General features: G+C 45.4%; 1 protein-coding gene across 1 annotated transcript in view; it reads right to left on the reverse strand.

Moving 5' to 3' along the window:
• Nucleotides 1-7,062: 7,062 nt before the first annotated feature.
• mmd2a (monocyte to macrophage differentiation-associated 2a) overlaps nucleotides 7,063-26,986 on the reverse strand; it is a 139,618-nt gene continuing 119,694 nt past the window's right edge. The window contains exons 5-7 of the mRNA XM_078559278.1: nucleotides 21,933-22,034; nucleotides 12,161-12,230; nucleotides 7,063-7,621 (exon numbers count right to left, since the gene is read on the reverse strand). Of these exons, the coding sequence (XP_078415404.1) occupies nucleotides 7,418-7,621; nucleotides 12,161-12,230; nucleotides 21,933-22,034 (376 nt within the window). The 3' untranslated portion in view covers nucleotides 7,063-7,417. The remainder of the gene's footprint in view (nucleotides 7,622-12,160; nucleotides 12,231-21,932; nucleotides 22,035-26,986) is intronic.

Genomic DNA, 26,986 nt, shown 5'->3' on the forward strand with positions numbered 1-26,986 from the left:
GAGATTTACACTACGGCCCAAAGCCAAAATTACCCTCATGGTGTGCACACCAATCTATTCCCACAGACTTCTCCAAACCGTAAAGAATGTTCAACAACAACAACTTACAACTCATATAGCACCTGCAACGTAATAAAATGAAACAAGGAGCTTCTTCACGTAAAACTACTGCACACTTCATGTTCCCTTCAAACATCAACATGACAACGGGAATTAGTGAGGTATCGAAGTTTAATCTCCATACATTATTAAGAATAACTATTACAAGAACCATAATCATCTTGACTAGAAAATGCACAAGTCACCAAAACCACAGACACATACAGTTACAGAAAACATTCACATCTTACATTTTAGTCAGATCCAAAGTCAGTATCAAAGTTTCATATGACTTTCAAAATCATGCAAAGTTTAAATTCAACAATTCCCTCTGGTAGACAGTACAAAACAGTAAAAAGCAGAGACTGCAGATCAGTCCAAATTATAGGCAGCACGGCTAGAAGTTCCTGAAGTGAGTTGCACAAAGACCGTGTTCTTTTGTTCAGTTTTATTTCTGGAATTGTCTGGGTTTTACATTATTGATGCATTATGGGAATCTCCTTCCTTGGCCTCATCAATCACCCCAATGGACTAAGATTCCCAGGATGGATTGCATGAGCTGAACACGCTCAATTCCGCACAGGGTAACTGCAGGCTATTCTCTACAGCACTCTCTTTTGCCACAGTTCAATGTGAGGTTTGGTAACACAGGACTGCATGGGTACTGTACAAACATTATTTATGTCCCCTCAATATGTAATGACACCATTTTATGGAAAGCATATTGTAGTTTTTTTTTGACATGCATAATTTATGCATATTTTTGCAGGAGGCTTGTCAGGTCACGACAAAAGTGGATGCTCTCCCTTTAGGAGCACGGTGATATTTTAAGACAATCAGCAAAATGAGACTTTGTTCAACTTAATTCTTCCAGAATGAACAGGCAGATCTGAGAAACGAAGTCAAGGTGATGATGGAAATGCTGATTCTATTGAGAGATGGGATAGCAAAAGAGGCCTTTTTCTCCATAGCAACTCCACCCGACAGCCTGATGCAAGCAAATTGTTCACTATGACTTAAAGGCTTAAAACATCGGGAGGCAGAAGATCCAATTAAGGAAGTTAAAGAGTAAGAAGCATGCTGGTAGGAATATTTACACCCAAAGGGGAATGGACTGTGAAATATTTTATCTGGTGAGGTCAGTATAAAGTGGCAACTAAATGTGTCTCTGGAGAGAAAGGGTTGAGAGATCCCATGGTGTGAAGGCGGGATTCATCAATCAAAAAAAAAAGGGACAAACATTTTGGGCCAATTATACTTTTCCCATTGTTAACATTTCTGATGTGTCACCAGAAAATGGAACATGTTTCTCGTAGTTGAGTTAGATCTACATAAGCTAAACATGTCCACGAAATGATTTTGTGTTGTCTCACAGTCCAAATGCTTATCAAACTTTTTCATGGATAGGACTTATGGGCTTTGGCAGCTAGGTAGAGGATTTACACTACAGGCTCAGAGGATGCTTTCACTCACTTGGCAAACCAGGTAAACAACTCTAAGTTAAATGGCCAGAATTAACGTGGGGGCAATACATTGAAAAGAAATATCTACATTTTTTATAGAAAGGTAATCTTGACTGATGCTGCAGAAACTTGTACACACAGGAAAATTAATTTTAATTTTGCTTCCCCGTGAACCAGATGCAGAGTTCTAAAAAGTCTTACTTCTTTTGAAGTAATTGAAGCAAAATGAATTATACCTCAGAAATTAATTAGCCAGAGGTTTAATTTCCCCTGCGAGTATGTTGTTCACATTACCCTGTGTGTTACTTCAACAGAATCATTAACCTGTTTATTTTAAGTGGGTTAATGAGCACATTAAAATAGTACGCAGGAGAATTTTACACAGAAATAAATTAACCAGTGTGATTTTAAAGGGAATTTTAAAAAACACTGATAGGTCAACACTGTGTAACCAATACTTTGGGTGATACCGGCCTTGATTCTAAATCAAAATGCTCATCATAAAAGAAGCTTTGCTGGGAATGGGGAAAGTTCTAGTCATAATCAAGGATGGAGAATGGATCCTGATTAAACAACTGAAACCATCAAGGCATCAGCTCTTTAGTCCAGATAAGTATGAAATAGGAAGTAACTAGAGAAGCTGGGACTATCCTCCTTAAGGCAGGCAGAGAAGGTTATAGGAGATTTTACAGAAGTGTTCATATTTATGAATGGACAAACTGTAGTCCTTTTGCAGGAGGGTCATTAACCAGAAAAGGCAGATTTAAGGTCATTGGCAAAAGAACCAGAGGAAGTTGAGAAGGATTTTTTTTGACACAGCGAGTTGTTATGATTTGGAAGGCACGTTCTGCCTGAGTGGTGGAAGCAGATTTAATAATACATTCTAAAGGAAGTTAGACATATAGTTAAAAAGGAAAGCATTTGCAGGTCTATGGGGAAAGAACAGTGGAGTGGGATAATTGAATAGCTCTTTCAAAGTGTTGGCACAAGTACAATGGGCCAAATGCCTTCCTTCTGTGCTGTATGCTTTTGTGAATTAGAGGTATTTTCACGGACCCCTGCAAACAAGTCACCAACCCTTGTTTATACTGTCCCCTCAGAGAATGTGGACATAAGGCAACATTTGTTTCAGCCGGCACTCAGATGATAGCAGTCTTATTTCTGAGTTGGAAGGTTGTGGGTTCAGGGCCCACTCCAGAGACTTAAACACAAAATTTAAACTAATACACTAGTGCAGTAGTGAGGGGATGTCGCACAGTTGGAGGTGCTGTCTTTCAGGTGAGATGTTAAACCAAGGCCTGCCTGCCCTCTCGTGGTAAAATATTCCATGGTACCATTTGGAAGAAGAGCAGGGGAGTTCTCCCTGGTGTCCCGGTCAATATTTATCCCTTAACCAATCTCAATAAAAAACAGGTTATCTGGTCATTATCACATTGCTGTTTGTGGGAGCTTGCTGTGTTAAATTGGCTGCTGTGTTTCCTACATTTACTACAGTGCCTATGCTTCAAAAGTACTTCACTGGCTGTAAAGGGCTTTGGGACATCCCGGGCTTGTGAAAGGTGCGATATAAATTCAAGTTCTTTCTCTCACCCTGGATTCAGCCAAAAAGCAGAATGCGAACGAGTACTGTGGGGGTTTTTGCTGAATGCTACAGACTGCCAACTGTAAGCTGGAGTACACTAGAAATTGGCAATATTCTAGTGTGCAAGGAACAGTATAAATAGGTCATCAGTGCAGCATGACATTCTGGTCCTGTTTATTATGCGGTAGTTTGTAAAACGTGAGCAATATTTCTCACTAACATTTCAGAAACTTCTGACTTAAATTCCCTTCACGTGTTTTACATCTATATAATTCCCCTTTGATTTTTGATAACTGTGAACAGAAAGGTTCAGTACTATGATGTGGTGCTTTGACACACCTGAGTGTGCGTACTGTGTGTCTGTTTAAAAGCAAACAGTCTGCCTTTTCAATTAAGGACTGCTCTGCACCACATAGGAAAACCAGAACAGGGTGAGGAAAGCCCTTTAGAGAAAAAGACCAAAGCTATGGAAGATTTCATAGATGGTGTACTCTCTTTTGCATATGTCTTAAACAATCACTATCAAGAATAAATCCCCCCGCCCAACTCCCACCTCTTTGATCTTGTTGTAAAGACCTGTTTGAGAAACAGCCTTGAGTCAATGCATGTCCTTTAATTTGACACCTGCTCAGCAGTGGTCGCACTTCCAGCACCTCTGTTGTCCAGCAGAGGGAGCCCCCGCATTGCTGGCACCTTCTAAAGCAGAAGATAAATGGCTTTTTGGCATCATCCCAGTACCAGTGGGAGATCTTACGGAAACCCAGACCGTGCTCAACAATAGCAACAATAGCCTGCATTTACATAGTGCCTTTAACATACATGAACGTCCAAAGGCACTTCACAGAGACATAATCAAAAGTGAAACAGAGAGTCTGTCAACAAAGGCAATATTAGGGATTGGCTGACCGAAAGGCTGGAGATGGTAATAGAGATAGGGAACTGTGGAGGAATTTAAACATCAAGGATGAGAATTTTAAATTGGAGGATTTGAGGGATGGACAGCCAATGTCAGTGAGGATAGGATGATGGGGAAGCGGGACTTGGTGCAGGATTGGATATATGCAGCAGAGTTTTGGACAAGCTGAAGATGAGAGGTTTTGGTGGTTGGAAGGTCAGCCAGGTGAACACTGGAGCAGTCAAACCTTGAGCAGGCACTGACATGGTGAGAGGTACAGCAGCAGGTGACTGAGATAGGGGCAAGGTTGGGTGGAAATCGATGGACCTTGTGATGGAAAGGGATGGGGTAGATCTGTAAAATGGTACGAAGTAAAATATTAGATTACAACAATTATTTTTTAACTTGGTTAAATTGCAAAGCTGCCCTTTAAAAAGCACATTGAAATATTTTAATAAAACACCAGAATGATTTGTGACTTTGTGAAGTCTTTACCATTGATCAGACAAACGCTAGCAATGAGCATGTTCAAGGTATCGTGTCTATAACCCTGTAGAAGACTTGATTCCCTGGCCTACCCTCAATCCCAGTGAAGCCCTGTATTGAGTCACTGGGTAATTCTTTGCCCATTTTTTATGAAGTTTAAGATTTACCCAAGATACCTCTGAAAATAGCGTTGGTTCACAGACAGAGAGACACATTGGGATGGCCTATAAAGCTTTTACAGTCAGTGTGGAAAATTTAACCAGTTACCCTCCCATCGCAAGCAAGTGTAACAGTCACTCCTGGGAGAGGGCAGCCCACTTTTAAATTAGAAGGTGTCTTAAGTGCTTTTAAGAAATAATTTGCATGTAATTCTACACATTCGAATGAGCAAGAGTTTGCGACTGGATATTGTTCCTTTAAAGGGCAATTCCTGTCTGCAAGGTTTTTTTTTATTTGTCCGTGGGATGTGGGCGCCGCTGGTTAGGCCAGCATTTATTACCCATCCCTAATTGCCCTTGTTCAGAGGACATTTAAGAGTCAACCTCATTGCTGTGGGGTCTGGAGTCACATGTAGGCCAGACCAGGTGAGGACAGCAGATTTCCTTCCCTAAAGGACATTAGTGAACCAGATGGGTTTCTACGACAATCGGCAAAAAGGTTCTTGAACTCAGCCATTTTACACACGTGGAAATGTAATTGCAGCCATTTTCACTGCACTGCTTTGCTATTCTTAAAAAAAGACAGAACTCATAAAAAGTTCTATATAAAATTTATACAAAAGGACCACCTTTTGTATATGAAAGAAAGCTAGTAGGGCTCCCCCTGGTGGAGTAGTGTGTCAAGGCACTACCTAACACTGAGCTGAAACAGACTGCAGCTCCATGGTTCAATCCCTGATCTCTGCTGAGTTGGCCAGAAGCATGGCTGTATAGATGGGACTAAAAGCCTCAGTGTCCATGGAAAAATAGTGGGGAATAAAAAAATCCACCATGCTTGGTTGCTGTCCACTGAGTCCTGGCATATATGGAGACTAGGGGGCTTTGATTGTAATGTTTGTTCCCCCCACCCCCGCATAGCCAAATAACCTGCTGCCGATTCTTGTCTTGCTACGGAGAGTGGTCGCATGGGTGAGGTACTGGAGAGCTTCCCCAGAAAGACTTGGCATTTTCAAGAGGGGAGAAAATAGGAAATAGAAAGGCATAAAAAAAAGCCCTTGTGTTACAGAGACCAGGGCCCATTGAAACTCTGGGCTAAAAATTCACTGTGGCGTGTGCTCTGCTGTGCTGGAACTAGGAGGCCCAAAGCTGGGCTGAAATTGGACCTCGGGCCTCATTTTACTAATCGGGAAGAGCGAGTGGTCTCTGGAGGAGCGATTGGACCTGCTAGTCCAATTTAGGCTACTTGCTTCATAGATAGCAGCTTTAAGGTAACCTGGAAAGTGGGGGTGTGGGGGGGGTGATGGAGGAGGGAGATACAGAGGAAGTAGGGAGATGAGATTGTGGGCGTTTAGCAGCCCCAGGAAGTGGTCTAGGCCTGGGTGAAGCACTGCTGCCCCACAGGAAGGTAAGTAAACACAGGAATACTTATAATTTTTGGTGGCAGTTACTGACTAGGCTGCAGCAATCCCACCAAAACCTGAGTGGAACAGGCCTGATGCCTGTGCTGACTAATTTTGCTGAGGGTTCCTTAAACAGGCATTAGGCCTCTCAATAGCACATGCAAGGGGTCTCGTACCTTCTCAAGGCGACTGCTTGGCACGCCTATAAATCATCCAAGGCCAATACAGAATCAGATGTATTTCTGGTACCCTTGGGGCACAGGGCATTGCAATATCTTGGAAAATGAGCGCAATGAGGTCCAATTTCTACCCTGTCTTTGTCCATTCCTGGAGCAAAATGTGTCACAATTGCAGATGTACATCAAGTATCCCCAAATGTGACAAATTACATGAAATAGTTAAGACAACATAACAGGTCTTCAACCGTGCCAACTTCTGGCAAATCCAGCCCGTTACCTGATTCACAGGTTAATAAAGAATGTTCTAGAAAACACAACCTTCACTTGTACTTTTCACAGAAAAATAATCTATTAAGGTGTAACTGTGTCTGGCAAATATACACAGCTAATAAGAATTCAAGTTTTTTTGGGAGAAATATGACTATAAAACTCCGTGGTTAGTGAACGATTATGGGGCAGCTATAAAAGGTAGTCCAGTCAATAGCTTGAAGGAATGTCTGTGTGGCTGTTTGTGTCTGTGTATGTGCGTGTGTTTGTACGTGTGTATGTGCGTGTGTATGTACATGTGTATGTGTGTGTGTGTATGTACATGTGTATGTGCGTGTGTATGTGCGTGTGTATGTACGTGTGTATGTGTGTGTGTGTATGTACGTGTGTATGTGCGTGTGTATGTACGTGTGTATGTGTGTGTGTATGTACGTGTGTATGTGTGTGTGTGTATGTACGTGTGTATGTGCGTGTGTATGTGCGTGTGTATGTACGTGTGTATGTGTGTGTGTATGTACGTGTGTATGTACATGTGTGTGTATGTCTGTGTCTGTGCATTTGTTTGTCTCTATGTGTTTGTGTCTGTGCACGTGTGTGTTTGTGTGTTGTCTTTGTGCATGTTTGTGTCTGTGGGCGTGTGTTTGTGTCATGTGTGTATTTCCATCTGTATATCTGTGTTTGCGTCTGTGCATCTATGTTTAATACTGGCCTTTGAGTTGGCGATTCAGTGCTGAAAGACCTACAAAAGATCCTGGAATGTCTGGCTTTGATCTTCACACTTCTCCATCATGGCCCAGAGGTCCTTTTAATGTTCTCAAGCCATTTTTGTTTGCTCCGTTCATCTGATTTGATCACTTTGTGCGCTGTTTCTCACAGATTGCAATCTGATCACTTGGAAGTCCTCATGTCCAGCATGGCTGGGCAGTACAGATACCTCCAGATGGCATAGTAGTGGACGCCTGCTCCAATGGCCACAAAGAGATGCCATATTGCGTGTGCGAATGGAATCCGGCCGTCGCTCTTGAAGAAAAGCATTCCCAGGCAGTAGAAGAAACCGCCCATCAGCAACTCAAACAGTCCATCAGTGTTAGGCTGAGTCAAGAGAGCAAGGGAAACACATTTATTTCAATAAAGCACTTGGCTAAGTAACACTTCATCAATGCTGTAATTAAATTGTATGCATCTTATTAACGCTCTGAATAACTTAAAGGTAATCAGATGGCTAATCACGTTATTAGCATATTTCCACCTTGCCAGTGATATAGAGAACCACGGCAGATAATGTGTGCGCAGCAAGGTCCCACAAATAGTGTTGTGATAAGGACCAGGGCACCTGTTTTAGTTTAGATGGGTGTCCTGCCCATAACTGAGCCAACTGCTGACATGAGAAAAATACAAAGAAAGGTTGTTTTCAGCTGGTTTCATTTCAGCCTTCCTCCAGCAGTTTAACGTAGCTGCTATGTCTCTCTCCGATAGTTGGAGAACAGGCACGGCTCAGTTGGGAGCACTTTTACTCCTGAGTCAGAAGGTCGAGGGTTTAAGTCCCGCTCCAGACACAATCCAGACCAGGGGCAGGATTTTCCACTTGACATGTGGGCGGGGCAGGCCGGGTCTGGGAGCGGCCGTGAAACAGACCGTCGCCCCCGACAGGGCTCCGACCGCCATTTCACGCTGGCTGGCCAATTAACGCTGGGAGCCTCGGCGGTGCTGGGTGGGGGGGCTGGAGGAGCGCGAGCACTGAAGTCTGTGCGTGCACGGTGGGAGCCTGGGGGGAACATGGGGGGAGCGCGGGGGGAACCCGGGGGGGGGAGAGTGGGGGGAACCCGGGGGGAGAGTGGGGGGAGCGCGGGGGAGAGCAGGGGGAGTCCGGGGGGGAGAGCGGGGGGAGCCCAGGGGGAAGAGCGCGGGGGAGCCTGGGGGGGAGAGCGGGGGGAGCCTGGTGGGGGGAACGTGTGGGGAGCGTGGGGGGACGCGGGGGGAGCACGTGGGGAACACGGGGGGGAAGAGCGGGGGGAACGCAGGGGGAAGAGCGGGGGGGAAGAGCAGGGGGAACGCGGGGGGAACAGCGGGGGGAACGCGGGGGAAGAGCGGGGGGGAGAGCAGGGGGAACGCGGGGGGAGCGCGGGGGGAAGAGCAGGGGGAACGCGGGGGGGAACGCGGGGGGAAGAGCGGGGGGAGCGCAGGGGGAGCCCGGGGGTAGCACGGGGGGAAGAGCGAGGGGAGCGCAGGGGAGAGCGGGGGGGGGGGGAGAGCGGGGGGAGCGCAGGGGAGAGCGGGGGAGTGCGGAGGGAACGTGGGGGGGACACACGGGGGGAACGCGCACTGACAGCTTCCTGAAGGCAACGAGCTGCCTTGCAGATTTTAAACACAAAAATAAAGTTTGAACATGTGAGATAAACCTGTCCCCACATGTGACTCAGTCACATGAAGAGGAACATGTTAAAAAGGATGTTAAATAAATGTTATTGTTTTTTTCAGTAACCGCTGGGAGCCTCATCCTGTCAGTGGATGAGGTTTCGTTAAAAATGCAAAGGCCGCCTGACCCATTCCCCCGCCCACCAGCCGAACGGTTGAGAGGCAGTGAAAAATGCTGCTTAATTCATTACTTAAGGGCCTTAATAGGGCTCTTAATTGCCGGTGGGCGCGCTGCAGCCTCTTGCGCGTGCCCGCCGGACGGAGGGTCGCGAGCTATTTCACTCCTGTCCGGGTCGGGCGCGCCCCCTGCCCGCGGGGCGGCAAGTTCTGCCCCCAGGGGTCTGGAGCCCACAGCTCCAGAGTCGCACGCAGCTCTTTAACATCATGGGCGTCCCCCAATCTTTTCAAGTTGGATCGAATTAACATGCAAAAAGCCTAAGAAAAAAATTAAGTCAAGAAGAGTGAGCGCTGCATTTTTATTGTGGGGATAAAGGCGAATAATTATATTGCACTTTACGGTTTCAAATTATTATTTTAACAAAAAAACATTGTGCTCTAAATAAACCTGTTGCGCTGTCGAGCTACACTACGGTCATAGATGATGCCTTTGATCTGAAGAGCAGGTTTTATGGTTGTGACTATTATTGTTTCTAATGTAGCTGAAAAGATAAATTATTCTGAATGGGCTATTGGAAGTTTTATTTTAAATCGCAAGAATCAATCGCCAAAAAAATTGTGTTAATTCTACACATCTTAACTTAAACTTTGTTTTGAACATGACTTTATTGACAGAATTATGATTTTAAAAAATGTAAAAACAAAAGCGTTAATTCAGAGTCACTTCTATTTCAATTTTGATTTTTTTTTCTATTGGTACATAAATCCAATGTACATATTTTACATATGCAAATTATGCATTCTACCAGAGACGCTTGGCGTTTTGCCAAGTTTTAGTTTAGAATTGCCGAATTTTTGTCTTGCGGCTTTTATTTTAGGCAATTTTTCTTTGGAAAGGCTCCTCAGAAAGGTTGGTGACTGCTCATCCTGGCTGACGTTCCTAGTGCAGCACTCAGGGAGTGCTATTTGGTCAGAGGTACCATCTCTCGGATGAGAAGTTAAATGTCTGCCTCTCAGGTGGAAGCAACAGATCCCATGGCACTATTGGAAGTTTAACCAAGCTCACCAGAACAGATAATCCGGGCCTGAACTTATCTGGGCCAAGCCCCCGCCATCTGAAGAGTCAGTGGGGAGCACATCCCCCTGACTCCAGCAGCCCCGATACCACATTACACTCTAACAAACGTTGATTGGCGTAAGGCGGGAGGAAGTTGTGCCTTGGAGAGCTGCCGGCCAATTAGATTGGGGGGAGGTCCAGAGGTCACCAGATCTTAAGGGGAGGGCGGCCCCAGTCAGACGCGGGCTTCTGATGGGGTCCCCTCACCCCGCACCTTCCTGCCCGAGATCGAACTCTGTTCATTTTTGGGTTAGCACTCCGATCTGTTATCCGCCCCCCACCCCCAGCCTAAAAATTGAGGCTAGGTGGGAAACAGCCCTTAAGTGGCCATTAATTGGGACAAGGGCTGACTTCCTGTCCGAGGCCCTGCCTGCCCCAGGGTAAAATCGCTCCGAGGTCGGAGCAGGTGGGACCCTGGAGGGAATCCCATCCATGCAATTTCACGCCCGCCACCCCCGTCTCAGAACCCGTTGGGGCGGGGGCGGGGGGCAGGGAGAGCATAAAGTTCAGGCTCTGGTCACTATCATATTGCTGTTTGTGGGAGCTTGCTGTGCACAAATCAGTTACCTCTTTACCTACATTACAATGAGACTCCGCTTCAAAAGTACTTAATTGGCTGTAAAGAGCTTTGGGATATCATGAAAGGTGCTATATAAATGCAAGCCTTATTCAGTGATTCGCAGACCGATTCCCCCTTGTTCTCCAGTCAAGACATTACATAAAAGTGATTTTTTTGACATTGAGAATTCTGATTATCATACTGTTTATCAAATATAAACACAAATAAATAGCGGTGAGGTTCCTGGTTGTGGGGGTACCTTCACTCTCACTATTTTCTGAACAGTATGTCTCAACATCACCAAAAATCCCTTAAGTGGCCATTCAGCACATTGCTGTTTCTAGAGAAATGGCCACCATGTTTTCCTATATTACAACAGAGATAGTTCATTAGCTGTGAAGTTCTTTGGGATGCCTTGAGTTCATGAAAGATGTTACAGAAATGCAATTACATCCTGAATTTATTGGTATAGCATTTCAGTGACATCACTATAAGAGAGAAAGACCTTGTACTTATAACTCCCCCACACACAAACACTGAAACACACACTCTCACACATATAACACTCAGATACACACACACACATACGTATAACACTCAGATACACACATAAAAATAACACTCAGATATACACACACACATACACACAACACTCAGATACACACACAAAACACTCAGACACACACATACAAAACACAGACGCGCTCACACACAACACTCAAATGCACACACATATATATAACACTCAGAAGCACACACACACAAACACTCAGATATACACACACACAAACATGGAATTTTTATGGCGCGGAAGGGGGCCAATTTGCCCATTATGTTTTCACTGGCTCTCCAAATGAGCAACTCACAGTGCCATTCCCCTGCCTTCTCCCTGTACCCCTGCACATTCTTTCTTTTCAGATAATAGTCTAATCCCCTTTTGAATGGTTCAATTGAAACTTCCTCCACCACACTCTCAGGCAGTGAATTTCGAACCCTGACCACTTGTGTGCGAAAATTTTTTTCCTCATTATCGCTTATGCTTCTTTTACTAATCACTTCAAATCTGTGCACTCTCGTTATTAATCCTTTCATGAATGGAAGCAGTTTCTCCCTATCTACCCTGTCCAGACCCCTCGTGATTTTGAATACCTCTATCAAATCTTCTCTCAGCCTTCGATTCTTTAAGGAAAACAGTCCTAACTTCTCCAATCTAACTTCATAACTGAAGTTCCTCATCCCTGGAACCATTCTCATGAATCTTTCTTGCACCCTCCCTAACGCTTTCAAAGCGTTCCTAAAGTGTGGCGCCCAGAACCGGACACAATACTCCAGCTGAGGCCAAGCAGGTAACTTATACAAGTTCAACATAACCTCTTTGCTCTAGCAACACTCAGACACACACACACAAAGGAAGGAACCTTACCATTGATAGAATGACGAGTGCAGGAAAGATGCCCATGACCATGTAGCAGATCAGCTCCACAATTTTATACCTACGAGAGGAAACATCAGAGGGCATGGGGTGTGAGAGAGAAAGAGAAAGGGTATAATCTTGAGGATGAGTTTGTTACTATAATCATGTCCAGCCTGGGTAAAATTAAATACTAATTAAATCTTCCACAGAAGGACTGACAGTTAATTGGAAGTGTCAACATATAATTATCAATTGGACGTTAATTGTATTCAGGTGGTGATATACGATAAAAGAGAGCATCATCAGGAATGGAAAGACCCTGGTAAGGTTAAAGGGCTTGATGGTAAGATTGCACTTGTCAAACATGGCAATCAAACTGTTAAGGTTCATTCCTCACTTTTAATCAGAGTAAATTATAAAAAAATCGGACTCTGAGCAGTTGATAGAATTAAACAACACACAGTGTACCTCAAATGCACGTGTTTTCTGATAAGGGTCTTGAGGAACAGAATGTCGCAGATGAAGGCTAACGAGTGATCATGACATACATAATAAAGTTGTCACATCCACAAGACAATTAATCAGAGTGGATGCTCAGGGTGACATATGTCCAGAGGCCACGAAAGACCGCAGGGAGGTAGTGGTTGTGGGACAGGCAGGGATAGCTGCTGCTTGAATGGTGAGGATGATGGACAAATTGCAAGGTCCATGGCTGGCAGAATGGGGCAAATGAGTGGAAGTCACAAAGCTCCACACAAGTAATGATAGGCAGTCTGAAAGTGACTCATACATGTGAAAATGATCATGAATTACAGTAAGAGTCTCCGATAGTGTAAGGCGAAGATCTCACAGTACTTGTACCGACACACATAAACGTGGAAGTAGAGGCTATAGCTTGAATAGATCAGACAATATAATAAAGGCCTCAGAAAGTCACCTAACAGAATCAGGAAATGATATTCTCATTATTGTGATATTTTGGTGATTGCCAATAAACTTGAGGATAAATGAGTAAGGGAGGCAAAACAAAGGGAGCTAGACATCTGGAGAGAATTTGGAATTTGTTCTGAGGTACCAAAAGGGGGTCAACCAGCTTTGCTGCATGGATGGGTTTGTACTGAAAAAGTTCCTGCATATGGGACTTATAAGGCGAAAACGAGGTCAGTAGCTGAGGGCTTTGAAGAACAACCGAGTGATGCAGATGTTAGAGTGGACTCTGCCACTCCTGGAAAAGTAAAACCTTTTTGGTTCTTTTGGCCACCTTTTCCAGGCAGTGTAGGTCAGTCAATGTAAAAGCAACATTTCTGCAGTGCAACGCTTTTCGAAGAAAAGTGTTTCTGAAGCTGCCTGAAGAGGTTGTGGAAGGACATCAATGGAAGCTAAGAAGCGCCACGGCTTGAATGATGCTGCCAGAGCACGGCAAGTTTTGGGATAGGTGAAAATAGGTTACATTCAACTAAAAGCTGATCCCACAGTGTGTTAGCTTTATGGTACCAATTTCAAGTATCTTCGTGAAAGCAAAATACTGCAGATGCTGGAAATCTGAAATAAAAACAGAAAATGCTGGAAAAGCTCAGCAGGCCTGGTAGCATCCATGGAGAGAGAAACAGAGTTAATGTTTTGAAGAAGAGTCATATGGGGCAGGTTTTTCTGGTCGGTGAGCAGGGGCGGGGCCTGCTCGCCAATGCGTTAGATGACGTGGGGATACATCGGGCATGTGCCCCGATGTCACCCCGCATCATTTAGATTGTCAGTTTGGCAGGTGCGCAGCCGATTTGGTTGCACGCCCACCGAACTGTCAACAGCCTATTAAGGCCATTAAAAAACCAATTAACGTGATTGATGGACCTGCCCGTCCAACCTTAAGGTTGACGAGCAGGCCGGCAGCCCAGGCGGGCCTCGGAAAAAACATAAAACCTCATCCACGGGTGGGATGAGGTTTCATGAGGGTCTTTAAATTTTTACAAAAGGTTTCAATAAAAGTTATGGACATGTCCCAACTCATGTGACAGTGTCACATGAGGGGACCTGGCAGGGAAATTTTTCAAACCTCTTTATTTCAAGTTTTACATCGGAGACAATCTCCCTGAGGCAGCATTTAACCTCAGGGAGATCTGTGCGCTTTTTCACGCACATGCGCGAAAGAGCGCACGCCAGGCTGAGGGAATCCCCCCACCACCCGCACAGGAAGCACATAGTGTTTCCTGGTGCACATCACACAGGGCAGGCCTTAATTGACCCGCCCACTTAAAATGGCTGCGCACCCCCAACTAGGGGCGCCGATCGGAGGCCCATCCGCCGGTGCCCGCTCCCGCACTTCCCCAGCAACGGGGGGGAAATGTTGGCCTTGGACTCGAAAAGTTAACTCTGTTTCTCTCTCCACAGGTGCTGCTGGACCTGCTGAGTATTTCCAGCATTTTCTGTTTTTATTTCAAGCATCTTCATGATGCATGTGATGATTTCTTATGGGGCGGTACTACAGAATTTGAGAAAAGCATCATTAATGAGGTGAGAGTAGAATTTAAAATTGGAGTTCTTAAATACATTGGTTTAGATATTGAACAAAGTAGGTCTTGTGTAACTTTAAATCAGCAATCCTATTTAGACAGGGTTACTCCCCTCCCAGTTAATCATACGACGTCATCATTTAAAACTAATATTATGTCTAAAGAGATGGAGCAATTGTGAAACTTGATTGGTCAGTTAAACGGGCTGGGCACTCAGACTAGATGCAGTGCTGTGTAAAGTTGTCCAAAAAAGTAGGAAGCCTGAGGATTGGGAGCATTTTAAAATTCAGCAAAAGAGAACCAAGAAATTGATGAAGAGAGAGAAAATAAAATATGAAAGTAAACTAGTGGGGAACATAAAACAGAGTATAAAAGCTTCCATAGGTAAGAAAAAAGGAAAAGGTTAGTAAAGCCAAACATGGGCCCATTACAGGCAGCGAATGGAGAATTTACAATGGATAATAAGGAAATGGCAGAGAGACTAAACAAGTACTTTGGGTGGGATTTTACAGCAGGGCAGGGCCAGAAAATGGGACGAGCCATTCAAAAGTCCATTGACTTCGGCAGGACTGGAAAATCCCGCTGGCTGGAGGGGCTGTAAAATTCCGCCCCTCATGTCTGATGATACAAAAAAACCTCCCCGAAATATTGGGGAGCCAATGGACTCGTGAGATCGAGGATCTGAAAGAAATTAGTACTAGTAAAAAAGTAGTGCTGGAGAAATTAATGGGACTGAGAGTGGATAAATCCCCTAGACCTGATGATCTACATCCCAGAGTGTTGAAAGAGGTGGCTGTAGACATAATGGATGCGTTGGTGATCATCTTCAAAATTCTATAGATTCTGGAATGGTGCCTGGAGGTTGGAAGGTAGCAAATGTAGCCCCACTATTTTAGAAAGGAGGGAGAGAGAAAACGGAAATACAGACCTGTTAGCCTGACATCAGTAGTCGGGAAAATGCTAGAATCTATTATAGAGGATGTGATAACTGGGCACTTAAAAAATAATGGTAGAATTGGGCAGAGTCAACATGGATTTATGAAAGGAAAATCATGCTTGACAAACCTTGAGGATGATACTAGCAGGATGGGTAAGGGAAGAACCAGTGGATGTGGTGTACTTGGATTTTCAGAAGGCTTTTGATACAGTCCCACTCAAGAGGTTAGTAAGCAAAATTAGAGCACATAGGATTGGGGGTAATGTACTGGCATGGTTTGAGGATTGGTTAATGGACAGAAAACAGAGGGTAGGGATAAATGGATCATTCTCAGGTTGGCGGGCTGTGACTAGTGGGGTACTGCGAGGATCAGTGCTTGGGCCTTACAATCTATATCACTGATTTGAATGTGGGGACCAAATATAATATTTCCAAGTTTGATGATGACACAAAACTTGGTGGGAATGTGAGTTGTGAGGAGGATTCAAGAGGATTTAGACAGGCTAAGTGAATGGGCAAGAACATGGCAGATAGAATATGATGTGGAAAAATGTCAGTTTATCCACTTTGTTAGGAAAAACAGAAATGCAGAGTATTTCTTAAATGGGGAGAGATTGGGAAGTGTTGGTGTCCAAAGGGACCTGGGTGTACTTGTTCATAAGTCACTGAAAGTTAACATGTAGGCGCAACAAGCAATTAGGAAGGCAAATGGCATGTTAGCCTTTAATGCAAGGGGATTTCAGTACAGGAAGTCCTGCTGCAGTTGTATAGAGCCTTGGTGGGACAACACCTGGGGTATTGTGTGCAGTTTTGGTCTCCTTACCTATGGAAGGATATGCTTGCCATAGATGGAGTGCAGTGGAGGTTCACCAGACTGATTCCTGGGATGGCAGGATTGCCGTATGAGGAGAGATTGAGGAGACTGGGCCTGTATTCACTCGAGTTTAGAAGAATGAGAAGTGACCTCATTGAAGTGTACAAAATTCCTACAGGGTTTAACAGGATAGATGCAGGAAGGATGTTTCCCCTGGTTGGGGGGGGTCTAGAACCAGGCGACACAGTCTCAGAGTAAGGGGTAGGCCATTTAAGACCGAGATAAGGAGGAATTTCTTCAGTCAGAGGGTGGTGAATCTTTGGAATTCTTTACCCCAGAGGGCTGTGGAGGTTCAGTCATTGAGTATGTTCAAAGCAGAGGTCAATAGATTCCTAGATACCAATGGCATCAAGAGATATGGGAATTGTGTGGTAAGATGGGGTTCAGGCAGAAGATCAGCCACAATCTAATTAAATGGTGGAGCAGTCTTGAGGGGCATTTGCTCACATTTCTGTCCTCGGCCTGTTACGATGTTCCAGTGAAAGCCAAGGCAAGCTGGAAGAACAATACCTCATCTTTCGATTAGGCACTTTACAGCCTTCTGGACTCAACATTGCATTCAACAACTTCAGACCATGAACTCTTTCCTCCATTTTGTATTTTTCCCCTAGCGCTAGTCTATATCTTGTTCTCATATTTCTGCTTTGAGACAGTGCTGGCCTTTATTCTGCTATTAACACCTACCCTGACCAAGATTTGTGTTATTAATACTATCATTACCACTCCCTTTGTCTGTGTTCCATGACATCTTTGTCATTTAATCAACCCTCCCTCTAACCAATCCCTGGACTTCTCTTTTGCTCCACCTGCCCCGCCCCCCTTTTTCAACAGCATACAACCCACCACATTTCCACCTCTCTTCAGTTCTAAAGAAGTCATATTGAACTCAAAATGTTAACTCCGTTTCTCTCTCCACAGATGCTGCCAGACCTGCTGAATTTTTCCAACACTTCTGCTTTTATTTCAAATCTTCAGCACCTGGAGTATTTTGCTTTTGTCTCTCAATATAATGTTTTGTACAGAGTATGGAAGTTTTAAACTTCTTTTGAAATTTCAGCTGTGTATATAGTCCATCTTTTTTTTACAGAGAGAAGGGAAACAGTTAACTGTACATTATTTAGGCGTTTAATTACATTCTGGTGGCAGGCATTAATGAGGACTAACCTGCTAGAAAAAGAGACATGTCTAAGCTTTTCATTTTGCACTCATCAGGACACTCAAAAGGGGGAAAACAACAATTTATACTGTATGTGAAGAGAGTGTTGATTGGTTGGCAAGTTGCCATGGAGAGTGCATTCTTAGATTATTTTTTCAGCAATACTCGAGGACTAACCTGTGCTCTCTCACCATATAGGAACAAGCTGAAAGGGGGTTATTGGTTGGAGGTGCATGATATCTAATGTGTGTCTCCGAGTAAAAACTTGTGTATGAAAAGTGTATGTATAAGTGTGTAAAAACTAGGCTCTAGTGTTTCATCCTTCATCGCCTGGCTATTGGGGGGGCGTAACACTAACCTGCTCTTTATTTGTCACAAGCAATCAAATGGAAGATGGTTAGTGTTCTGGACACTCATTGCCTTTAGTGACCTCAGATCAGCCACTTCCATTCTCTGCAGTGTGTACACATGGTTAAGAATAATTCTATAACAATGATCTCATTTAAGGACAACTTTTAAGGTCACAATGATAGTCCACAGTCATTGACAGATCAAACTCTTACTTTCTACCTCTCCAGATCATACTGGCTCATTAATCACTGTGTAACTAGGACTTGATATCAAGCAAATGTAGAACTTCCTTACCTTTCTACTAATGATCAGGTTAGGAGAAGTGTTGAAGCACCAAGGCCCATCTGGTGAATGTGGCAAGACATATTGAGAGAGCAGTTAGCAAAGCATTTGGGATGTTGGGCTTCATAATTAGAGGGATTGAGCACAGACGCAGAAAAGTTACGTTGAGCCTTTATAAAGCTCTTGTTAGGTCACAACTATTGTATTGCACCCAGTTCTGGTCACCACATTTTAGCATGGGTGTGAAGGTCCTTGAGAGGGTGCTGAGGATGGAGCCAAGGATGAGGGATTTTAGCTACAAGGTTAGACTGGAGAAGTCGGGGCTGTTCTCCTTAGAACAAAGGAGTTTGCGGGGAGACTTAATAGAGGTATACAAGATTATGACAGGTTTCAATAATGTAGAAAAAGAAAGGCTGTTCCCATTTGCTGATTGCACAAGGATTCAGGGGCACAGGTTAAGATTTTGGCCAAGAAATGCAGGGGGATGTGGGGAAGAACTTTTCTACACAGGGAGTGGTAATGACCTGGAACTCACTGCCTAAGAAGGTGGTGGAAGTGGAGACAATGATTTCAAAAGGAAATTGGATGAGCATTTGAGGGAAATAAACTTGCAGGGCTACAGGGATAGAGTGAGGGAATGGGACTGACTGGATTGTTCTAAGAGAGCCAGGGTGGACTCAATTGGCTGAATGACTTCCTTCAGTGCTATAATAACCCTATGACATTATGGTGCAGTACCCATTAACCCTTTACATTTCTCTACCCGACTTTGAGGATATTTGATACATATAAAGTGATCTAGCATTGCACTGTGGCAGAGAGCTGGATTCAGCAGCAACCACCTCTGGAAATGTGTGCCAATCAAATCCTACTTGAAGATCAAGTTTGCTTATGACACATCAGAAAAGATCAAAAGTAAAAAGGATCAGTGGAGCTTGAATGGGATTTTCCAATTGGGATGTTTCTATCATTCTCACCTTCAGAGATAACAGTGTGCAGAATAGGCTCGTGGGGCTGAATGGCCTACTCCTGTTCCGATGTCATATTATTCAGAGGATTATGAAAGCAGCAATTTAAAAAATGTAAAAATCAAACTGATGGAAGCCATGTACCAAGAGACTGAAGGAAAGTGAGAGAGGAGATTGAAATAATATTGAAAAATGGGAGTGAAGAGTGTTAAGGGATGACTTTAGTGGCTGGAGTTATTCATATTTTACTATTAATGAGAAAGTTGATAGTGTAACTCGCATTTAAATGATGTATAAAGAAGCTAAAGTATACTTTATATTGAGGTATGTTAAATTCAAACTGGTTGTGACTATGGTCCATTAACCCAGAAAATGAAACATTAAAATCAGTTTAGCATAAGATAAAATAAATTGCAGGAATGAGTGTGAAATGGTTTTTATAATGTCTTGGGATTTTAGTAAAAAATTGATTATGATTGAACTGTATTGTTACCACTGAGAAAGATTTAGCCCAGGAGTGTCTTAATGTTTGTTCTGTCCCATAGTTTGAGGAGAGTTACAAGTCCACAGCTTTATCCAATGAGGTGTGTACACTTTACCAATATGTTTAACTGCAGTAGGGTTGATATCCTTTACCTCAGCTTAACATTGGTGCCTGAACATATCTGCCGTTGGAACACGTTGGTAGCAAATTTACAGCCGCACTGTCAATCCATCGATTATTTCATCAGGTGGGACAATGAGAAAAACCATTTGTAGAGTACACTCATTAACTTCATACATTCCCTCAACACAACGCAAGTGCATGATATCAACAAAGCAAACTGGCAATTCCAAACTTTGTTTTACTTAAACCAACATAACAAAATAAGAGAGGTTGGACTGATGGGGGTAGAGTGGATGGTGATTGTATGGCTTCACCTCCAGAAACTGGGCTCAGTCCAGGTCACACAGGTCAGAAGTTCCCTCCGTACCCACTGCAAGGATCCTGCACACACCTTGGCACTGAATAAAGGATCCATTCAAACATACCTACAGTAGGGTACAGGCAATAGCATTACGCTGGCTGCGGCACAGTTGGCACAGTTACATCCCTGCCTAGACCACATGATCTAGGAGAAACTGCATTATGGCACTGGGTGGCAAAAGTAAAAATGTGTTCCCAGTCCCCAGCAGTGAGATCCCTGCAGCGATGAGCCCACAATACTGTTCGGCCACAATAAAGGTTTTAAACTGCTGGTCATTTTGTAATATTTTAGTAATGTGCTGAAAGATTTTTTGTCCTCACAGCTGCATCACTGCTGAGGGAAAGGCAATGGAGATCAATCAGTCTACAGCCTTGCCCAATGCCCATCAGTTAACAAGATGAACTCTCACCATAGGTGATCTCGTTACAGTTAAGTAAAAGCTCTGGTTAGATCCCAACTGGAAAGCTGCATTCAATTCTGGATACTGCACCTCAGGAAGGATATACTGGCTATAGAGAGCATCCGGTACAGATTCACCAGAATGAAACTTAGGTTAATTATGAGGACATGTAGCATAGACTAGGCTTGTATCCCCTTGAGTACTGAAGAGTAAGGGGTGATCTAATTGAGGTATTTAAGATGATTAAAGGATCTGATAGGGTAGATAGAGAGGAACTATTTCCTCTGGTGGGGTGTCCAGAACAAGGAGACATAATCTTAAAGGGAGAGATATACTGTTCGATCAGACAGCACTTCTTCACTCCAAGGGTAGTGTAAATCTGGAACTCACTTCCCCAAAAAGTTTTGTAGATGGGGGTTAATTGAAAATTTCAAAACTGTGATTGGTAGGTTTGTGTTAGGCAAGGGTATTGAGGCATAGGGAACAAAGAAGAGTAAATGGAATTAAGATACAGATCAGCCATGATTGATTGAATGGCAGAACAAGCTCAAGAAGCTGAATGGCCTCCTCCTGTTACTATGCACTGCAACTCACCCTGTGCCAGAGTTCAGGCTTAGATACCTGTTTCTATTAAAAGTACACATCTGAATAAAATTCTACATGAGTTTCCACCTCCTCTGCACTCTAAGCAACTCCGTCAGCTAGTGTTCATTGATATCCATGTATGTCACTCCACGAGAGGGTTGTCTGCATTTGCAAAGCCTCCTGATCCATTTTTAGTCTTTTATATTCTACTAGTCTTGTCATTTCCAAACAGAAGTTCAGGTATTTGTGAAGTATTAAAATATGGCTTGGCTGTATATATATATACCAGAATTCAAAACAGTAATTTAAGAAAGATTTCAGCCTCTTTAAATAGTCTGCCCTCTACTCTTCCCACCAAACAGAATCTGTACCAGTGAATCTGGTTGGGAAGGTGGACTGGTTTGTGATAAGTGCTGTTCCTAGGCCAGCCTCTGTCGGTGGGGCAAAGCAGACGTGGCCTTCAGTTTGTGCTGTTGGGACGCCTATTGTCTCGTTCTAAAGGCCCAACTTTCTAAAGGGTCGGGGTCGGGGGGGTGCAGTGGAAAATAGGGGAAAATGGGAATAAATGGGCTGAGAGTGGGGTAGGGTCAATATCCAGCATTCCATGGTTTAGTATGTTAGTGTAACAAATCTTCTTTGTTAGTGAGTTTTAACTAAATAGGTAATAACTATAATGCGGTTGTAAGTACATACCAGCTCCTCCTCACTACGCCCTTCATTTCTGTTTCACTTTCAGTCAGTCTAGGTACTCACCGTTCATGAAACAGAAACACATAGACGGTCCCTACACAGGCCATTATCCATATGATCCAGCGCATGTGAGATGCCCAGGGACCCAGCTCCCGGAGATTCAGCCTATATGGAAGGGAACAGCAGCACATTAACTTGGTTCAGTTCAACAAAGGGGCAAAGCCAGGATCTTGTGAATGGATCAGACTCTAATTTTAGAGGCTGCTGTGACACTGGTGTTACTCAGCCGGTTCTAGGGTTGGTTAGGGGTGTGGAAGTTGCTCTTACGATGCCACGATCTGTGAGGGTAAAGCTCAAGTAATCCTGGACTCCAGGGTTGGACTGTTGTCTACAATGCTATGACGGGTTATGGCATTAGGTCTGTCAGTGCTGGGATATATGGCATATGCAACATCTTTAGCATTTGTCAGAGTGGTTGTATGCATAAGGTCTGGGGGATGTTACCATTAACCTGTTTCACCTTCGATCACCAGCAATTTTTAAATTAGCGGCATGGAAGCGAGGAGAAATATTTGGAGGAATTTTTTTATGCAGAGAGTTGCCAGAGCATGGAATGCTTTGACACAGTGGTTGAGGCAAAAGCCAAGGCATCTTTTAGGGAAATTGTGCTTCAGTATTTGAAGCAGGGCAAGACAAAGAGCGAAGGGGAGGGTGCAAATCAATGGGATTGCTCCAGCAAAGAGATCTAATAGGTCAAATGACTTCTTACTGTGCTGTAAACGTTATGATCTTATGGTAGTCTTTTGTTGCCTTTCATACGATATAACACTAGTTCAATAGTCACTGTCGCTAAGCTGACACTATCCCTCATCTGGCTGCTTTTACTTACGGTGAACAAATACAACACATGGTGGCAGTACTGAGTGCTGCACACTGAAAAAAGAAATACGTGCATTTATATGGTGCCTCTCGTGATTTCAGGGCTTCCCAATGTGTTTTACAGCCAATGAAGTACTTTTGAAGCGTATTAACTGTTGTGATGCAGGAAACGAGGAGATCCCAGCTTGACTCCCTGGTCTTTCCCGAATTGGCTGATCTTAGCCTGGATAATGGTGAGGAACAATCCAGGGAAGCCGGCTGAAAAGCACAAACTGCAACACCGAGCCATGATGGGACTGGGCTCAGCTGCGATGCCTTCTGTGGTTGAATAACCTATTGAAACTCACCATCCAGGCTGTCACGCAAAAAAAAAATGGCTGCTTGGGTGGGATTAACAGAGATACCTCCAGTTTGAGACATAAGCAGTGGGAAAATCCTAAAATCCTCTTGGAATGGGACAGGAGAGGCAAAAACCGTGGAATCATTTAAGAAACACTGCGCTGAGGGCGGGGGGAGGGGGAGGTTTGGTGTTCTTAACCCACCTCCCTTAGCACAGTTAAAATTGTCTCTGAAAAAGTACTGCATTCTTTCCACTCCATTCCCGCTGCCACTTAAGAGGGCCGTAAATTTTTTTAGGCAGCCAAAGTGCCCCCCTGATCCAGTTGAGATAAGTTAGGGTGAACCGATGAGTCTTTCTTGTCTGTGTAAATCTTGTGATTGCCTGACAAGCAACCCATCGCTGAGCAATAAAATAAAAAGCTGGACATGGTACAGAACCTGAACAGGGAGCTGAGCAGCAAACTTACATGGCTGTTGCCTGCTTTATTTAGCAAATTCATTCACATCTGCATTTCCTTGGATGCCAGTGCGTACGTTATTTTTGTGTGAGTAACTCATTAAATCACAGATGATGAGGAAGAATTCCTACTGTAGGTTCAGTGCAATTATGAATTTAGCCTGAAACCCTTATTTAAATCAATTTGATCAATTATGCATTCTTTCCACTGCTCTTGAAATGAACCATAGAACCACAGAATCTTTACAGTGCAGAAGGAGGCCATTCGGCCCATCAAGTCTGCACTGCCCACACACTCGCACACGCACACACCCACACCCTCTCCCACACGCACACGCACACACACACACACACACACCTTCTCCTCTTTGGTCAGGCAGCCTCTCATACTCCTCGGGCCCGCCACCCTTTTGCTCCCTGCACCTTCTTCTCATCCCTGATCCAGGCCTGCCGCACCTCCCCCCCCACCGCCCCCAGGCCTGCCGCACCTCCCCCCCCACCGCCCCCAGGCCTGCCGCACCTCCCCCCCCCCACCCCGCCCCCCAGGCCTGTCGCACCTCCCCCCCCACCCCCGGGCCTGCCGCACCTCCTCCCCCCCCCACCCCCCGGCCTGTCACACCTCCCCCCCACCCCGGGCCTACCGCACCTCCCCTCCCCCCCTCCGGGCCTGTCGCACCTCCCCCCCCACCCCCCCACCCCCACCCAGGGCCTACCGCACCTCCCCTCCCCCCCTCCGGGCCTGTCGCACCTCCCCCCCCCCCCCCCCCCCACCCCCGGGCCTGTCGCACCTCCCCCCCACCCCCGGGCCTATCGCACCTCTCCCCCACCCCAGGTCTTGTCACACCTCCCCCCCACCCCCGGGCCTGCCGCACCTCCCCCCCACCACCCCCGGGCCTGCCGCACCTCCACCCCCCCACCACATCCCCGGGCCTGCCACGCCTCCCCCCACCACCCCCGGGCCTGTCACACCTCCCCCCCCAACCCCCGGGCCTGTCATGCCTCCCCCCACCCCTGGGTCTGTCGCACCTCCCCCCACCCCCGGGCCTGTCGCACCTCCCCCCCCCCACCACATCCCCGGGCCTGCCACGCCTCCCCCCCATCCCCGGGCCTGATGCGCCTCCCCCCCCACCCCAGGCCTGACGCGCCTCCTGCTCCCGGGTCTGCCGCACCTTTGCTGCTCTGGGCCCCGGCCACCCTCAGCACACTCACCGTTCCTGCTGTTCCTCCAATCAGAGGCTGTTTCTCTCCCTCATTTGCTGCTAATAGGCTCACTACTGAGCCTGTGATTGGAGGAATCTTGAATTTCGCTTCCCTGTTATTTTGAACAGTGGCTCCGGGGTCCACATGGAGGGGCTTCACAGGCTACAATGTGACCACATCCCACTGGTTGAACAACCCTGCCCTAAGTCAACGAGTGCACAATCACACAGTGAGGTCCATATCGAGTTGCATGCTGTGCCTTTACAGAAGGATCATGTAAAGCACCACTAGACAGCCATTCAGGAGCAAGGTCAGATCCTCACAGGTAAGCAGGTGGCTTCATCAGGATGAGCACACAGCTCTGATATCACACACTCATTCCCTTCTTGTAGACATTTGTAATGTCACCGAATGAACCCAACCTCAATTGTTCAGGGTCAGGTATGGGGAGAGTGGGAACTAAGAATGGAATAATGTTCAGCCTTAAACGCAGAGACGGTAACACGCTGCAGGGAGACATTAAAGCCTATGGTGCTCGATGATGAATATTACTTATCCCAAAAGCTTGCTGTCATAAAATAAACACCATTGCAAAGTACACTTTGGAGAAACAATTCTAACGTTCGTTGTGACAAATACTTGCTACATCCACAAACAACAGACATCAGTGTGACAGCAGCAGGATAATCACTAACCTTGATGAACAATTCTCCAGAGGCCAAATAATGTCTATCTGAGATCTAAGGGTTAGAGGTGTATTGGCCAGTCATCACTGTCGTATGTCCCAGATGTGGAAATAAAGGCTTCTCACTATGGTAAGATTGTGTGAGAATTAACGCACTTGAGGATCCAGCTGGGAGTTTATTGGGGTGGTATATTTTTCACCATTGAATGAACCCAAGATCTTGAATCACATCGATTATTAAATCCCTGAGGTTTGGAGACGAATTCTTGCGAAATTACAAATGTGAAAAGTATATACAATGAGTGAACCCCCATGTCACCAGTGTGCATTCAAAACATCTTAATTTTTCTAACCCTACCGCTACATCTAGGTGCAGCCTTGATATCTGCAGCAGAGGTGGAGGCAGCCTGCTGGTTGCTATGCCCTGTTGCCTGAGATGACTTTGGCAGGCGTCCTCTAGCGGCCTGAGGCCCTGAAGGCCCCAGCCTACTAAGGGCCTCCTGCTCTGGGGCAGGTGTACCCTCCTCAACCTGACAGGCTGGAGTTGATCGGGTCACTGGCAGAGGGGAGTTGGAGCAGCAGGGCATGCTTGGAGTGTCCCGGGTGGATGTCCCCAGGGGGCCAGGCTGGCATTCCTCCTCTCTTTGGGTGCCCAGTGCCCCGTCCTTGTCTCTTTGAGGAGAAGGGACACCTGGAGGGAGGCTGAGGTGCCCATCTTCCTCTCGCCTAGCCACTGCTGGAACGCACCCATGGCTAGAGTGATGGTGTGCAGGCCTGAGCGCAAATCTGGCAGAAACTGCTGGACTTGGGTCTCCCAAGGCAGATGCTACCCTTCCCAGGGAGACTTCAACGCACTCACATGCCGGAGTTATGACATCAGACTGAACAAGGACGGACTCCCATATCCCGTTCCAGTCTGATGGTGGCCTCCGACAACTCTGCCTGATGTTCCCCTGCATGTCTTTGCATCGCTAACATATCTCTGAGGGCCAATTCCAGAGACTCGTCATTGGACTCGGACTCAGCAAGGGTCTGGCCTCCAGCAGTCCTCCAAATGTCAGAGGCCTCGACTGTCACTGTCTCCACCTACTTTGGACCTGTGTCGGTGAGGTAATCACCAGATTATGAAGCCGAGCCTTCCCTAGAACTGGGTCCCATCAAGGCGTGTGTATCTGTGCTGGTGGAGGGTGCAGGTGATCGTGGTGATAAGAACATATGAAATAAGAGCAGGAATAGGCCATTCTGCCCTTTGAGCCTGCTCTGCCATTCAATAAGATCATGACTGATTTTTTTGTGTTTTGATTTTCACAGTCCTATCTATCCCCATGACCTTTGACTCCCTTGCCGAACAAGAATCTACCCACCTCCGCCTTAAAAATATTTAATGGCCCCGCCTCCACCACCTTCTGAGGCAGATTTCCAAAGTCGGACAACACTCTGAGAGAAAAAATTCCTCCTCATCTGTGTCCTAATTTTAAAAGTGTCCCCTAGTTCTGGACTCACCCACAAGAGGAAACATCCTTTTAACATCCACCTTGTCAAGGCTGTTCAGGATCT

This window comes from Cetorhinus maximus, chromosome 15 (assembly GCF_964194155.1).
Source record: "Cetorhinus maximus chromosome 15, sCetMax3.hap1.1, whole genome shotgun sequence".
NCBI lineage: Eukaryota > Metazoa > Chordata > Chondrichthyes > Lamniformes > Cetorhinidae > Cetorhinus > Cetorhinus maximus.